The sequence below is a fragment of the Carya illinoinensis genome, chromosome 13 (assembly GCF_018687715.1).
Source record: "Carya illinoinensis cultivar Pawnee chromosome 13, C.illinoinensisPawnee_v1, whole genome shotgun sequence".
Classification (NCBI taxonomy): Eukaryota; Viridiplantae; Streptophyta; class Magnoliopsida; order Fagales; family Juglandaceae; genus Carya; species Carya illinoinensis.
The window spans coordinates 34,705,306-34,720,690 of NC_056764.1; the positions used below are offsets into that span (position 1 = coordinate 34,705,306).

The 15,385-nt window shown below is 43.2% G+C and overlaps 1 protein-coding gene across 3 annotated transcripts in view; it reads right to left on the reverse strand.

Annotated features, from left to right (window-relative positions):
• Positions 1-14,544, reverse strand: part of LOC122291340 — a 30,192-nt gene extending 15,648 nt beyond the window's left edge. The window contains exons 1-2 of one of the 3 annotated variants that reach the window (XM_043099021.1): positions 14,332-14,544; positions 14,057-14,230 (exon numbers count right to left, since the gene is read on the reverse strand). In XM_043099021.1, coding sequence (XP_042954955.1) covers positions 14,057-14,184 — 128 coding nt within the window. In that variant the 5' untranslated portion in view covers positions 14,185-14,230; positions 14,332-14,544. The remainder of the gene's footprint in view (positions 1-14,056; positions 14,231-14,331) is intronic. The other 2 variants (XM_043099020.1, XM_043099022.1) reach the window with 2 other exon arrangements.
• Positions 14,545-15,385: the final 841 nt, after the last annotated feature.

Consider the following 15,385-nt stretch of genomic DNA (forward strand, 5'->3'; position numbering starts at 1 on the left):
GCCCATAAGCCCTAAACTGCTAAGGGCACCAATCTACCCTCAACTTCAGGCCGTAAGGCCTCAAACACGGGCCATTAGCCCACGGGCCTCAAGGCCCCATACCCCAACCCAGCCCGTCTCCCCCTCGGCCTCAGACAGACCATCTCAAACGGAAGGGCGGCCTGTTTTCAACACGCCCAAGCCTTTCCCGCCGGCGGTTACTCAAGCCACCTCTGGGCCGACACAGAACTCGCCGATGGGCTCCGGCGTACCTTCCATTGCCGGCGAGGATCACCAGAAGCCACTATCACAGGCAACAACAACTTCTGGATTCGCGGAGGAAGGTGACGCCAACTGTTTCAGCTCACCGTCACTCGATGGTCGCCGGCCTACCTCCTGTTGTGGGCGGGGAGCACCAGAAATCATTGTTACGAGCGACGACAGCTTCTGGATTCGAGCTAGCGGGTGACGCCAACTGCTTCCAGGCCACCGTCAGCTCGCCGTCACCTCAGAGTGGGCTGATGGACCCTGTTAAGCTTGGGAATGACACTGTCAACTATTTTCCAGTGGCGGGTGGTAGTCTTAGTGTTATGGGGGTGTCGTCCCCACCTGACCGAGCCACGGGAGCACATCCCGCTGCTCCTCATCTTCTTGTAGGCCTCACTGAGTCCCTTTCCAGGGTCATATGCACTGAAGTGGAAGAGATAGATGATTCCTCTCTAGATGGGGGGTCATCAGAGTTAGGGTCACCGTCTGGGTCAGACCTACAGCTTGTTTGCAAGGAGCTAGGGGCTGACCCTTTGTCAACTGACTCGGGTTTAAGGAGGTGCCTAGCCCCCTTCGCTCACTGCCACCAGCAGTTTCAAGGGTTGACTTACATCCGGATTGGATCCTTCAGAAGATCAACGACATGAGTCACTGCTTGGGTATGACCTGCGTGGGATTTGAGGATTAGATGCAAGCACTAATCATCGCAATTCAAGTAGGTCAGCCGGCTCTTGCTAGATCTGTAGTTAAAAAGGACAGGGAACTTAAGAGATTGGCATGCTCAATAAATTATGAAACATGGGAGGGTAGTGCAAGCAGGGGGAGACTTAAGGATAGAGTGAATCTTGGCGATCCATGAAGCCAAAAATTCTCACTTGGAATGTTTGTGGCCTGAATGACCCGAACAAGCGCCTCACTATAAAGAACTTATTATAAGAATGGAAGGCAAATGTCATTTGTTTTCAAGAAATGAAACTTAAGCTTATTGATAGGCACATCATTAGAAGCTTGTGGAATTGCTCTTATGCAGGATGGACCACTCTCGATTCTAAGGGTGCTTCAAGGGGTATACTGGTAATGTGGGACAAGAGAGCAGTTAATCTTGTAGAGGAATACGTGAGGGAATTTTTAGTCGCTTGTTCTTTCACGAACGTGGACAATGGGTTTTGTTGGCACTTTGCAGGTGTCTACGGGCCAAACGAAGACAACAGTAGAAAACACATTTGGGATGAGTTAGCTGGCCTTTGCAGTTGGTGGGATATTCCGTGGTGTACCGGGGGTGATTTCAACATCATTCAATTTCCGAGAGAGCGGTCGGGGTTTCTAGTACAGGCTCAATCATGGCTGATTTCTCCACCCTCTTGTTTGATTTAGACCTGGTAGATCTTTTTTTTTTTTGATAAGTTTGTTGTTTAGACCTGGTAGATCTCCCTTTGGCAGGGGGAGATTTCACCTAGTCAAACGGAAGGGCATGGTCGAGGTTGGACAGGTTTGTTGTTTCTTCTTCTTGGTGCACTAAGGAAGTAAGAGGGGCTTATAGAGTGGGAGTTTGGAAACTTATTTGGAATGGTTGGGATAATCTCCTAAGGAACTACAGTTTTGTGGTGGGAAGGGGCACGCGAATCAGGTTTTGGCACGACAATTAGTGTGGGGATGTCACCCTGAAAAATGCATTTCCTTCTCTTTATAGGATTGCGTCCGATCAGGGCTCCTTGGTGGCTGATAATATGTGAAGTACTACGCATGTCATTAACTGGTCTGTACCGGTCATGTGGCCGGTACGGAATATACCTGTCGTACCGGCCGGTACGGTATGATTTTAAAAACCATGCTTTTTATAGTAAAATATTGACCATAGACAATTTAAGAAAATAGGGACTATACATTGTGGATTGGTGTTACTTGTGCAAACACAATAGTGAATATTTGGACCACCTTCTTCTCCATTGTGAAGCAGTCAAGGTATTGTGGGATGAAATTTTCTTGAGGCTTGGTATCGCATGGGCTATGCCTAGGAGAGCGATCGATCTACTATCTTGTTGGCGAGGGATAAGGGGCAACCGCCAGATCGCAACTATATGGAAGATGGTACCTCTATGTTTAATGTGGTGCACATGGACCGAAAGAAATGGACGATGCTTTGAGAACATGGAACGCTCTCCAGAGGGTTTCAGGGCTTTTTTCTTTCATACTTTACTACTTTGGGCTTCTTCTATTGTACTACAGAACAAGTCTCAATGACTTTTATGCTACTATCAATAGCACTTAGTTTTGTAACTAGGCTTTTCCTTGTATACTCCCTGTGTACTAGGGCCTTACAATTTTACGTAGATCAATAAAATCTTTTAAACTATCAAAAAAATAAATAAATTGTGTGATTGAGAAGATTAAGCGGTTGGATCCCTTTTTTGGAAGGGACCCAAAACATCTTATCACTTCCTACATCCCTAACTTCCGAAGAATATAATAAATTAAAGAAGTCAAAGAATACACAAATTTCCCAATCTTGGGCTGCTTGTGGAAATTGACATTACATTGCATCGAGCCTTCTGAAACTCCCAACAACTCTGCCACTGAGGCTTTTTGCTCATACACTACAAGGAAAGAGTCTTTTAGGGTGGTGTCTACACACCATATGTCATGCCAAAATCTAATCTTGGAGCCATCATCCACCATGAATCCGATATGTTGATAGAGGACCCCCCATCCTCCTTTGATACTCTTCCACAGCATATGGCCCATTTACCATACTCTTCCCAAGAAGTGCCCTATTGAACATTTTCCAAACCCCCAACCCACCACCACATACTGAAGATAATACCCTCCCCCAATCGACTAGGTGGAATTTGAATTCCTCACCTAGTCCAACCCACAAATAATCACGTTGAAGTTTCTTAATATGCTTCGTCATAGATTTTGGTGAAGGGAAAGGAGAAAGGAAATAGGTAGACAAATTGGAGAGAGTGCTCTTGATTAGAGTGATTTAACCACCTTTCAATAGGTACATCCACCATGGCAATCGACGTTTAATCTTCTCAATCACATCACCCCATATGATCTTGGCTTTGAAATCTACTCCCAGGGGCATACCAAGGTACTTCATAGGTAGAGAAGATACCTTGCATCCTAGTATACTAGCCATGAGCCTTCTATTGAAGACACACCAATTAGAACCAACTCTGACTTGCGAAGTTTACTTTCAAGCCAAAGATAGCCTTAAAACACATAAGAAGTCCCCTCAAATAATGGACGTTGTTATAGTCCACTTCACTAAATATCAATCAATCATCTGCAAGTAACAAATGGGAAATATTGAGAGTACCATTTTTTGCCTCCACGACTAAGGAATCTGAAAGACAACCATTCAAACTATCTCTAACAACATTCTACCAAAAGCTTCCATGACCATAATAAATAATAACGGGGACAAAGGATCCCCTCGTCTTAGGCCCCAAGAGCTATTGAAGAAGCCAACTAGAGTGTCATTCACCAAAACTAAGAACCACATAGTAAACACACAACACATGATCCAGAAGCGCCATCTCTCCTCAAAACACCTCCCAAGCAAGTGATGCAAAAAATTCCAATTTACATGATCATAAGCTTTCTCCATATCTAATTTGCAAAGAATACCCAATACTCGTGATTTAATTCTATTGTCTAGCTATCCATTTGCAATGGGCACTCAAATTTGTTCATTGGAAGGACTTACTTTTCAAGCACTCAAACTCAAAACCAAGCGCACGCTTATTGTGCAGTGGCAAAACCTTAAATGAGACTTTCGCAGAGGTGTATAGTATTGTGCTTGCATAGGAGGATTCAATGGCTGGTCTATAGAAATTCTATAATTGCTTTCCTAAATGGAATGTTAAGTCTTTTCATGGCAGCTCTAATAGAGAATTTGATGATTTCAAATAGTTGTTCTTCCATAAAATTGCAAATTCTCATCGTAGAAATAAGGCCATTGAAGTCCTTCATGTAGGTGACAATGTGATTTGTAATAAAGAGGAGATTGAAGATCATATTGTGAAATTTTATGAGAAACTTTTTCAGGAAGAATTTTCATGGAGGCCCAAGTTAGATGGGCTGGTTTTTTATTCCATTGATCATCTTTCTGCAGTTTGGTTAGAGATGCCTTTTGAGGAAGATGAAGTTCTTGATGTAGTTAGAGGCATGTCTAAGGATAAGGCTCTGGGTCCCGATGGTTTTTCCATGGCCTTTTTTCAAGCTTGTTGGGATATTGTGAAGGATGACATTATGAAAGTGTTTGATGAATTTCACTCCTTCAGGAAATTTGAAAAGAGTTTTAATACAACTTTTTTAGCTCTTATTCCTAAAAAGACGGGTGCTGTAGAAATGAGGGATTTTCGCCATATTAGCTTGGTTAATGGGATTTATAAGATCATCTCAAAAGTGTTAGCTAACCACCTATGGTTATGGATAAGATTATAACAAAGTCTCAAAATGCATTCGTGAAGGGCAAACAAATCCTCGACTCGATATTAATTGCTCATGAGTGTTTGGAAAGTAGAAAAAGGATGGGGCAATATGGAATTTTAGTCAAATTGGACATGGAAAAGGCTTTTGACCATGTCAATTGGGATTTTCTTCTTTACTTGATTGGGAGGTTTGGATTCAGGGAGAAGTGGTGCTCATGGATAAGATATTGCATTTCAACGGCCAAGTTCTCTATTTTGGTGAATGGCTCTCCGGTTGGTTTTTTCAACAGCTCCCCTGGATTAAGGCAAGGAAATCCTTTATCTCCTTTCCTTTTTGTCTTAGTTATGGATGCCTTGAGTCGTATGATTGAAGTGCAGTTGAAGAAGGTTTTGTGTCGGGCTTCAAGGTGGGTGATGTTTCAAGGGGCTGCATCACTATTTCTCATCTTCTCTTTGCGGATGATACTTTAATTTTCAGTGATGCTAACCAAGATCATCTTCAAGCTTTAAGAGCTTTATTGTTATGTTTTGAAGCTGTCTCCGGGCTTAGAATCAATTTAACTAAGTCTGAAATTGTCCCAGTGGGTACAGTCAGCAATATTTATGATTTGGCCAATATTCTGGGCTGTAAAGTGTCTTCTTTACCTATGAAATATCTTGAGTTACCTTTGGGCGCTCCCCACAAATTAGTGTCTATTTGGGATGGGGTGATTGAGAAGATCGAGAGGAGACTAGCTGGTTGGAGAAAGATCTATTTGTCCAAAGGGGGCAAAGTAACATTGATTAAAAGCACTTTGTCTAATTTTCCCACTTATTTCCTCTTTCTTTTCCATATTCCAGCGGGGGTTGTAAAAAGAATTGAGAGGATTTTTAGAAATTTCTTATGTGATGGTATTGGAGAGGAACGAAAATATCATATGGTGAGTTGGAATAAGTTTTGTACTCCGGTGTCTTGTGGAGGTTTGGTTGTGCGGAATTTAAAGCTTTTAAAATATCACTTGTGGAGGTTTGGGTTTGTAAAAAGAATTGAGATGATTTTTAAAAATTTCTTATGGGATGGTATTGGAGAGGAACGAAAATATCACTTGGTGAGTTGGAATAAGGTTTGTACTCCGGTGTCTTGTGGAGGTTTGGGTGTGTGGAATTTAAAGCTTTTTAATAAAGCTCTCCTTGGGAAGTGGCTTTGGAGGTAGGTAAAACAAAGAGAGCAATGCATTGTGGAGACAGATTGTAGATGCTATTTATGGAAGGATGTAGGGGAATTGGTGTACTAATGAAATAAAAAGGGTGTTTGGGGTGGGATTATGGAAGTCCATTCGGTTGGGAGGGGGGGATTTTGTCAAAAACATTAATTTCAAAGTGGGGACCAGGACTAATATTTTCTTCTAGCATGATGTTTGGTGTGGTGATTTAGCTCTTAAATTTGCATTTCCTGGACTTTTCAGGATTGCTAAAAACAAAGGGGCTGCTGTGGCTGATTCATATATGTTTTCTAATAATATGTTGAATTGGAATGTGGAATTTACTAGAGATTTACAGGACTGGGAAGTGAGAGAGGCTGCTGATTTCTATGTAAAACTTTATGATAGGAAGATTGATCAGATCAGGGAGGATAGAATGCAGTGGGTACATGATAATAAGTCTAGATTCTATGTGAAATCCTATTACAAGGTGTTAAATAGTCATGGTACTATAACATACCCCTGGAATTGCATTTGGAGAGTTTTTTTTTTTTTTTGATAATTAAACTAATTTTATTGATCAATGGCAAAGCCAGTATTACAACTCTAACGCCCTAGCTAGGTAGGTACATTAGAGACAAGAAAATCATGCATGGCCATGCCATCAAAATCCACAGCCACAGCCCAGTTACAAAGTGTTCTGAAAAATAAAAGTTTAAGCTTCTCTACTGATCTTTCTTGGTCCTCAAAGGTCCTCTCATTTCGCTCCTGCCATACACACCACATGATACATAGAGGGATCATCTTCCAGATAGCTTTAATTGGTTTTCTGCCCCTTATATTTGACCAACTAGCCAGTGCCGCCTCCACAGTTTTAGGCATAACCCAAGCCATATCTAGTCGTAAAAATACCTCATTCCAAAGGGCCCTTACCGTATCACAGTGTAGAAGGAGATGGTCGACCGACTCTCCCCCTCTTCTACACATGCAACACCAGTCCGCGATAATGATCCTTCTTTTCCTCAGATTATCTGTAGTAAGTATCTTTCCCAAGGATGCAGTCCACACAAAGAAAGATACTTTGGGAGGAGCCTTATTTCTCCAGATTTTTCTCCAGGGACAAGGAGTGGAGTGCTCCTGTGTGAGGGTCTTATATAAAGAGCGAACAGAAAAAATACCTTTGTCTGTTAGAGACCACCTCAACACATCCTCTTGCTGGCTATTGGGTCTTATGGAATATAAAAGGCCGTAGAAGTCCTCAAACATACTTAGTTCCCAGTCTTGTGCAGCCCTACTAAAATTAATATTCCAAAGAATCTGACCCCCCTCCAACTCCATGACTTCTGCCACTAAAGCATCCTTATCTCTAGCCAACTGGAACAGAGGAGGGTACAAGTCTTTCAAGGCCCTACTAGCACACCATACATCTCTCCAGAATTTGATTCTTAAACCCGTACCCACACAAAGCTTTACATGTCGATTAAAGAACCCCCATCCTCTTCTTATATGTTTCCATAACCCCACACCATACGCTCCCCTTACTTCTCTAGTGCACCACTCCCCCCATAAACCGCCATACTTCTTCACAACCACCATCTTCCAAAGTGAATCATGTTCGTTGGCAAATCTCCAAAGCCATTTGCCTAATAGCGCTCGGTTGAACATCCTTAGGTTTCGAACCCCCAAGCCTCCCCCTGATATAGGTCGACACACTTGCTCCCACTTAACCAAGTGGAATTTGAACTCCTCCCCCAAGCCCCCCCATAAGAAATCTCGTTGGAGCTTCTCTATACGAACCGCCACACTTGCTGGTATTGGGAAAAGAGATAAAAAGTAGGTAGGTAAGTTAGAGAGTGTACTCTTTATCAATGTGGTCCTTCCCCCTTTCGATAAATACAACCTCTTCCACCCCGCCAATCTTCTCTCTATTTTTTCGATAACTGAATCCCACACCGCAGACGCCCTCGAAGCACTCCCTAAAGGAAGTCCCAAATAAGTCATAGGAAAAGAAGATATCTTACACCCCACCGTTCTCGCTAGGTGTCGAATATTAGAAGCCTCCCCTATTGGCACCAACTCTGATTTTTCCCAATTCACCCTTAACCCAGAGACGGCCTCGAAGCAAAGGAGTAAAATCTTTAACACTTGCATCTGATTTTGCTCAGCTTCACATAGTATGAGTGTATCATCTGCAAACAGGAGGTGAGAAATGATAATTGTTCCCCTGTCCGTGTTGCCAATCGGAATCCCGTTTAAGAGTCCGTTTTCAACCATAACCAAGAGCATCCTACTTAGAGCCTCCATAACTATCACGAACAGAAAAGGTGACAAAGGATCCCCTTGTCGCAATCCACGAGAACTCTGGAAGAAGCCTACTGGAACTCCATTTAACAACACAGAATACTTTACCGTAGATATACACCAGTGTATCCACGCCCTCCACCGTTCCCCAAAACCACATCTCCTTAGCAAAAGTAGAAGAAAATCCCAATTAACATGATCATAGGCCTTTTCCATGTCTAACTTGCACATGATTCCTGACTTTCCCTCTTTCAACTTGCTATCAAGGCATTCATTGGCAATTAGTACCGCATCCAAGATCTGTCTGCCCTTCACGAAGGCATTTTGGGGTTTAGTAATAAGCTGTCCCATAACCTCACTCATTCTGTTTGCAAGTACTTTCGAGATTATCTTATACATTCCATTCACTAGACTAATAGGCCTAAACTCCTTCAAATCCATAGCCCCCACCTTCTTGGGAATCAGTGCTATAAAAGTGGTGTTTAGACTTTTCTCAAATTTTCCAGCCATGTAAAACTCCTGGAAAACCTTCATAAGGTCCTCCTTTAATGCATCCCAACAATCTTGGAAGAAGCCCATGGAGAAGCCATCCGGTCCTTGTGCTTTATCCCTGGCCATCTTACTCACTACCTTAAAGACCTCTAACTCCTCGAACTCCCTTTCCAACCGAGAGCCGTCAGTCAACCCAATAGTATCAAATTCCATCCCATTTAGGGAAGGCCGCCAACCCTCCTGCTCTGTCAGTAGATTCTCATAAAATTCAACTACGTGATTGTGAAGTACCTGCTCATCTCTACACTCTGCACCATCCACTATCAGCTTCTCAATATTGTTGTTCCTCCTATGTGAATTTGCAATTCTGTGGAAAAAACTTGTGCTTCGATCTCCTTCCCTCAACCACAGTGCCCTGGACTTTTGCCGCCAAGACATCTCTTCTAACAGAATCAGTCTCTCAATCTCAATGACCAGCTCTGATCTCCTATCTTGTTCTTCCTGAGTGAGTGGTTGTACCTCTTGCAGCCTCTCAATCTCCAGTAGTTCCAACATCTTGGCTTTCCTGTTTACTTCTACGTTGCCAAAAGACTCTAAGTTCCATTCTTTTAGATCTCTTTTTAGGGCTTTCAATTTACTTGCAAAAATGAAACTGGGAGTACCATGGAAATAATAAGAAGACCACCACTGTTTGACCCTCTCCACGAACCCTTCCGATTTTAGCTACATATTCTCAAATTTAAACGGCCGACGACCATTATGAACTCCTCCACAATCAATCAGAATAGGCCAATGGTCGGATCCAATACGGGGCAAACGTTTTTGCCAAACACATGGGAAATGGCTTTCCCATTCTGGAGAAATTAAGAACCTGTCCAATCTGGACCATGACTGATTATTTGACCAAGTGGCAATTCCCCCCGCAAGTGGCAAGTCCACTAAGTTCACTTCAAAAATAAACTTCGAGAATTCCTCCATGGCTGGTCGCAATCTTCTGGTACCCGAAACTTCACTCGGGAATCTCACCACATTAAAGTCTCCCCCTATACACCATGGAAGTCCCCACCAGGAATGAATCCCTGATAGTTCCTCCCACAAAAGTTTTCTTGACTGGTCTAGATTGGGGCCATAAACACCTGCAAAAGCCCATGAGAAATTATCGGAAACACACTTAAAAGAGCAGGCTACCACATACTGCCCAATGCAATCCTCCACCTTCTCTACCACCCGTCTATCCCACATCACCACAATCCCTCCGGATGCTCCCTTTGATGCCAGGAATGACCAATCCACATGATTACCCCTCCACAGGCTCCTCACAATTTTCCTATCAATCATTTTCAGCTTGGTCTCTTGTAAACATACAATATCCGCCTTCCACTCCCGAAGTAGATTCCTAACCCGTAGCCGCTTATTTGCCTCGTTTAACCCGCGGACGTTCCAAGTCACAATTTTAGGCTTCATTGAGGAATGGACAGCCCCTTCCCTTTCACCCTTCCCCTACTAGCGCTGCTCTCAGTGTTCATCGACCAATTTAATCTTTTAAGTTCCCTATGCTTCTTCGATTCACCTTTAGTATTTTTATTGTGACCCTCTTCGATTGCTGTAAATAAAGCCATGAATTGCTCCTCATATCCTTCACTTTCAATCCCCACTAATTTTTGAATTTCCTTCACCTTATGGAAGACCCAATCTGAAATAATTGGTTGCGTTGGTAGGTGGAAGTTCAGCGGCATCGGTTCCTCCACCCTACTAATCTGCAAACCTGTAAAATCTCCTTCTACTGGTAGATCATCCAACCCCAACTGTCCACACACATCAGGGAAGGTGAGTTCTTCCCCCTCTTCCTCCACCGAAAGCTCCACCTCCTCTGAACTCCCCTCCTCTTCAACCGCTGCCTCCGTTGGTGTGATAGAGGCCTCCACCGATGGAGAGGACCCATCCCAATGTAGTCTCGGGCCCGTTGCTACACTTGGTAGCGTCAAATCATCACACAAAACCTCCGGGAACTCGACGACAGTCTCCAGCACCACCGTCGGCGAGGTCTGTGTCGTCTCCAGGACCATTGCCGCCGATTGCTGCCGCGGTGAAGACACCAGGTCCTCAGATGTGTTGCTGAACACTGGGTTGGAAAAATTACCCAGGTTTGGGTCTTCAGAAGAGGACCTGGCCTGAGGAGGTCCAGGCCCTCCACTCGTGGAGGCCTTGTTTCCGTTTACTGCTAAAGGGCTACTGAGCCCCATACCCATCTCCAGGCCCACAGCTTCCAACCCAACGAGAGACCCAGCCTCTGTTCTTTCATTAAACCTATCCCTCTGAGACTCCACCAAATCAGTCACCATTCTGTCATCTTCCCTTCTCCCTCCTTTTTCCACTACTAGCCCGACAAATACTCTGACTTCCTCCATCTCTTTCTGCAGCTTCCTCAACTGCCCTTGTAGCTCCAACAGTCTTTTACTGGACACCCACGTCTCCTGTCCAACCAGCCTACCACCCTCTACATTTCGGTGTTCCCCCCCACCAACGTGACCTGCACTTCCAACAGGCCCCCTCTGCGCCCTTCCCTCCCTGAGAACCTCCTTGAAGGTTCTGGCCACCTTGTTTGAATCCCTCTCAACTTGATACCTCTGTCCTCCTCCCCCTTTTCCAGACCCAATCCCTTTTATCTGAACCATCTCGGTAGCCAGGTTTCTCATTTTCCTCCATCCCCACCCATCTGCACCTTCTGGAAAACAGAGCAACCTTGTTCTTCCATTCTTCCCGTATTCGGCAATGGACAAATAACGCCCACGCCTATTCGAACACCGTTGAGCAACAAAACTGCGATAACCCTCTCTAATTACCGAGTACACCTCCTTCTTTCCCCCCTTAAGGCAATCCTCCAATATTTTTACAATCCACCAGGTTGTATTTCTGCCCACCAACAAGTCGTACCTCTCCTTCCATCCAAGTTCAGAAAAACGAATATTAACTCCTTCCTTTGTGAGGATAAACAACTTGGACTCAACAACAACTTCACGTGATACCATTGCACTCTCCAGAAACTATAAAGACTACACCAGGAAAACAAAAACACCTCGCCGGAACAGTAACTCCTCGCCGGAACAGTAACTCCTCGCCGGAAAACAGCTCAGATAGATCCGGCGAGGACCCAGACTGCCCAGAACCTGCCGATCAGGAGCTGCCTGTCACCTCGCCGGAAAACCGACACCCCTCCCCTCACCGGATAACAGCATATCTCCCCTCGCCGGAAATCAGCTTAGACAGAGCCGACGAGGACCCAGGCCACCCAGAACCTGCCGACCAGTCACTGCCTGTCACCCCGCCGGAAACCACTCGCCGGAAAACAGAAGACAGGTCGCTGTTCCGATGGACCAGGACGACGCTGGTTCTTGTTTACCGACGACGACAACGGGACGACGAGATCTGGTATGTACGACGGTGTACGCTGGGTTCTCGAACGACCGGGTCAGATGGACGACGGGTCAGATCGTAAGGCCTCGATCTTTCGAGAGGCCACGACAGGGGAGACGGCGAGTACCTACGGCGACGACGGGTCGTGGGCGTCGACGGGTACCTCCCTTGGGTCAGATCTAAATCAGTGGGAGAGGCCAATAAAGTTGCATTTTTTTGCTGGTTGGTGTACTTCCTCTCTTGTATACTTCCTGTGTACTTAGGCTATGCCTATTTACTTGGAATAAAATCTCTTATTACCTATTAAAAAAAACAAAAAAAAAAAAAAAAGAGTTGTTCAATCTCTTGTACTCTACTAGGTTACATCTTTAGATGTTAATAAGATCCTTTAGACCCCTAACAAGAAAGGGAAGTTCACTATTTTCTCTTTATATAAGGTCCTTCTACCTCATAATAGTAACCTCTTCATTTGGAGGACTATTAGCACACTAAGCACATCTATATACAGCTTTTGTTTTTACATGGATAGCCTACTTACTGAAGGGGCAACCTAAAGAAGCATCATATCATTGTGATAAATTGGTGTTGTATGTGCAAAAAGAGTGTGGAATCTATGGACCGGCTTATAATTCCATTACGAGATTGTCAGTACCTAGTGGAATGACTTTCCCATTCAAGTTGGTTGACTTGGGTTATGACTAGAGGTAAACCTTTTTTGCTACTTGGAGAAGATTATATAGCAGCCCACAAATTGCGGCAATGTGGAAGACGACCCCTATTTGTCTAATATGGTGTATTTGGAAGAAAGTGAACAATAGAAATGTTCAGCATTGCAAACAAATGATAGAGAAGCTTAAAGTTTTGTTTCTAAATACATGACTCTTTTAAGCAGCTTTTATAGATTTTGAATGGCTGAATTTACATGGCTTTCTTGTCTAGTTTTGCGTTTCTTGTTAGATGTTCCTCTTGTATACTCCATGTGTACTCAGCGCTGCTTGCATTTTTTGATAAAATCTTCAGTTACTTATAAAAATAAAATTGGAATAAGGTTGACCTTAACCTTATAACCAAACACTTGAAATTTTAACACCAAACAAAGCTAATGATATTCCTAAACTAGAATAAGGATGGCCTGAAACCGGAATATAAGATAGGAAAATAAACCTGGACGATTGTAACTACATAGCCAAATACACTCATCTTCTTCCCCAAAATACACAGCCTATGTGTTGCACACCACCTCTGTTCTCCTCTGCTTGGCACACTGCACATCTTTGCCATTTCCATCGCACTGCAACTTCATTCAGCAACCTCGCTCAGATCACCATAGAACAACCAAGGACCACACTCAATTGTCTACTCCTCTGCACCAATAGCCAACCCAGGAATCCAGGCTTTGATACCAGATGATGAAAAACTATGGTTCTTATCAAAAGCGAAACAAAGAGAATTGACTGATCCAAGGGGGTCAACCTCCACGGTTGCTCAAGGCAATTGACTGAAATTGTATTTTCGGTAAACGGTCCTCTTTTTTTTGGGTAAACAATCCTACAGCATCTACGTTGTAATTTATAGAGGAAAAGAACCTAGAAACATCGCCTATTAAGAAAAACTGAGAATCTGCAGCTAAGGCTTATTAAGAAAAGAAATTACATAATTAAGTAAAGAAAAGCAGCAATAATATCAGAAAAAAATTGGATTTGCAACAATATATCGGCGCATTGGATTTGTAACAATATATGGGTGCGAGCCCAAAACATGACTTAAATCCTTAAATAGATCATTAAACATGGCATTTATTGAGGTGAGATTGAAATCTGACCAAGGAGAAGCCCTTTTTCTTTATTTTTGTTAGATATTTGTACTCCCTTGCATTAAACGAGGGAAAACCTTGGCCGTCAAAGCAGGAGCCAAAGCATTTCCACGAGCCCGGCTACGATAAGAAAAAGAATAGGAAAAAAAAAAGAGAGTGCAAGTACTCACGAATCATGAGGAAGGTAAGGTGACCAGAGAAAGGCGGGGGCGGTGGTTGAAGGCAGGGCCAGCCCACATGGAAGCAGAGCTGAAATCAAGGCCACCACCACAATAGAAGAAGCTGCCTTGATCTTCATCTTCGTCTACACCGAATCATATAGTATCTCAAACCCAAACACATTACTAGCATACAAAAAATTACAATTATAATCAAAAGTATCTCAGGAAATAAAATAATTATGGAAAGTACATATAAAAAGTTATTATGTTCATCCGGAAGTTACCAGAGATGACGCAGAGCTGAGATTGCTTTCTTGTTTGGGGTCAGAGATCGGCTTTATATACAGCCTATGCTAACTCAAAATGGCAGTTCGATCGATCTGTGTCTCGATCAAACATACGAGAGAAAGGATACAAAAGAACCAATGCCTCGCCAGGAAGCCGTATGTGTAACCCTTACTTGGTTGGTGCCGAGCAGTTTTGTATCCACCACCGTCTGTTTTTCTGCTGCTTCCTTTTTGGATATATTACTTTTTAGCCCCTGTATTTTTAATATTACGCTTTCCACCTCTTTGTTTCTAGTTTAAGCTTTAACCCCTGCATGCTTTTTGGTCCCAAATTCCGATCCCAACATTGACGCCTCTCCCTCAGCTTTTGGGGGCTGAGGCCCAATTAACGCGAAATCCCTTTTAAGGATTGGGCCAGTATATCTTTATACTGTCTTATTTATGCAAAGGATTAGTTTTGACATCTGAATCCACTTATCCAAATAATGTATTGAATTGGGCTACATTTTACTTTTTTTTATTTTTACTAAATGGGCTACCTTATTATTCTATTTACATGAATAAATAAATAATTTGAAATATAAAGCGAATAGTACGTAATTAATTTTTGTTTGTTTAAATTTTATTCAAGAGGATAACTTCAAATCGGATGTGATGTAAAAGAGGGAATTTTCACCCTCCAAGGACCGGACGACACATCACCATTTCAAGAAAATTATAATAAAACTAATCATAGATAATCTACTCAATCCCCTGATCTCTCTCTCGCCGAACATTTTCTGTTGTCTCTCCTCAAACCACACCATCTAGTCTATCTCCCTTGAAGCCATTGCAGCCTGAAACTCGTGGGTAGACTCTGAGAGGAAATGCCCACCCATACTTAAAGGCCAATGAAATTAGTTTCCAAATGAAGATAAGTCTCCAAATGATGGCCTACACCACACAACAAAGGCCAAAGGGACCCTTTCCACCAACGATGTAGGACAAATTGCTTGGCTTCCAGTTCTCAATTATGTTGTACAAATTACTTCAGTCTACACGATCTCTGTTA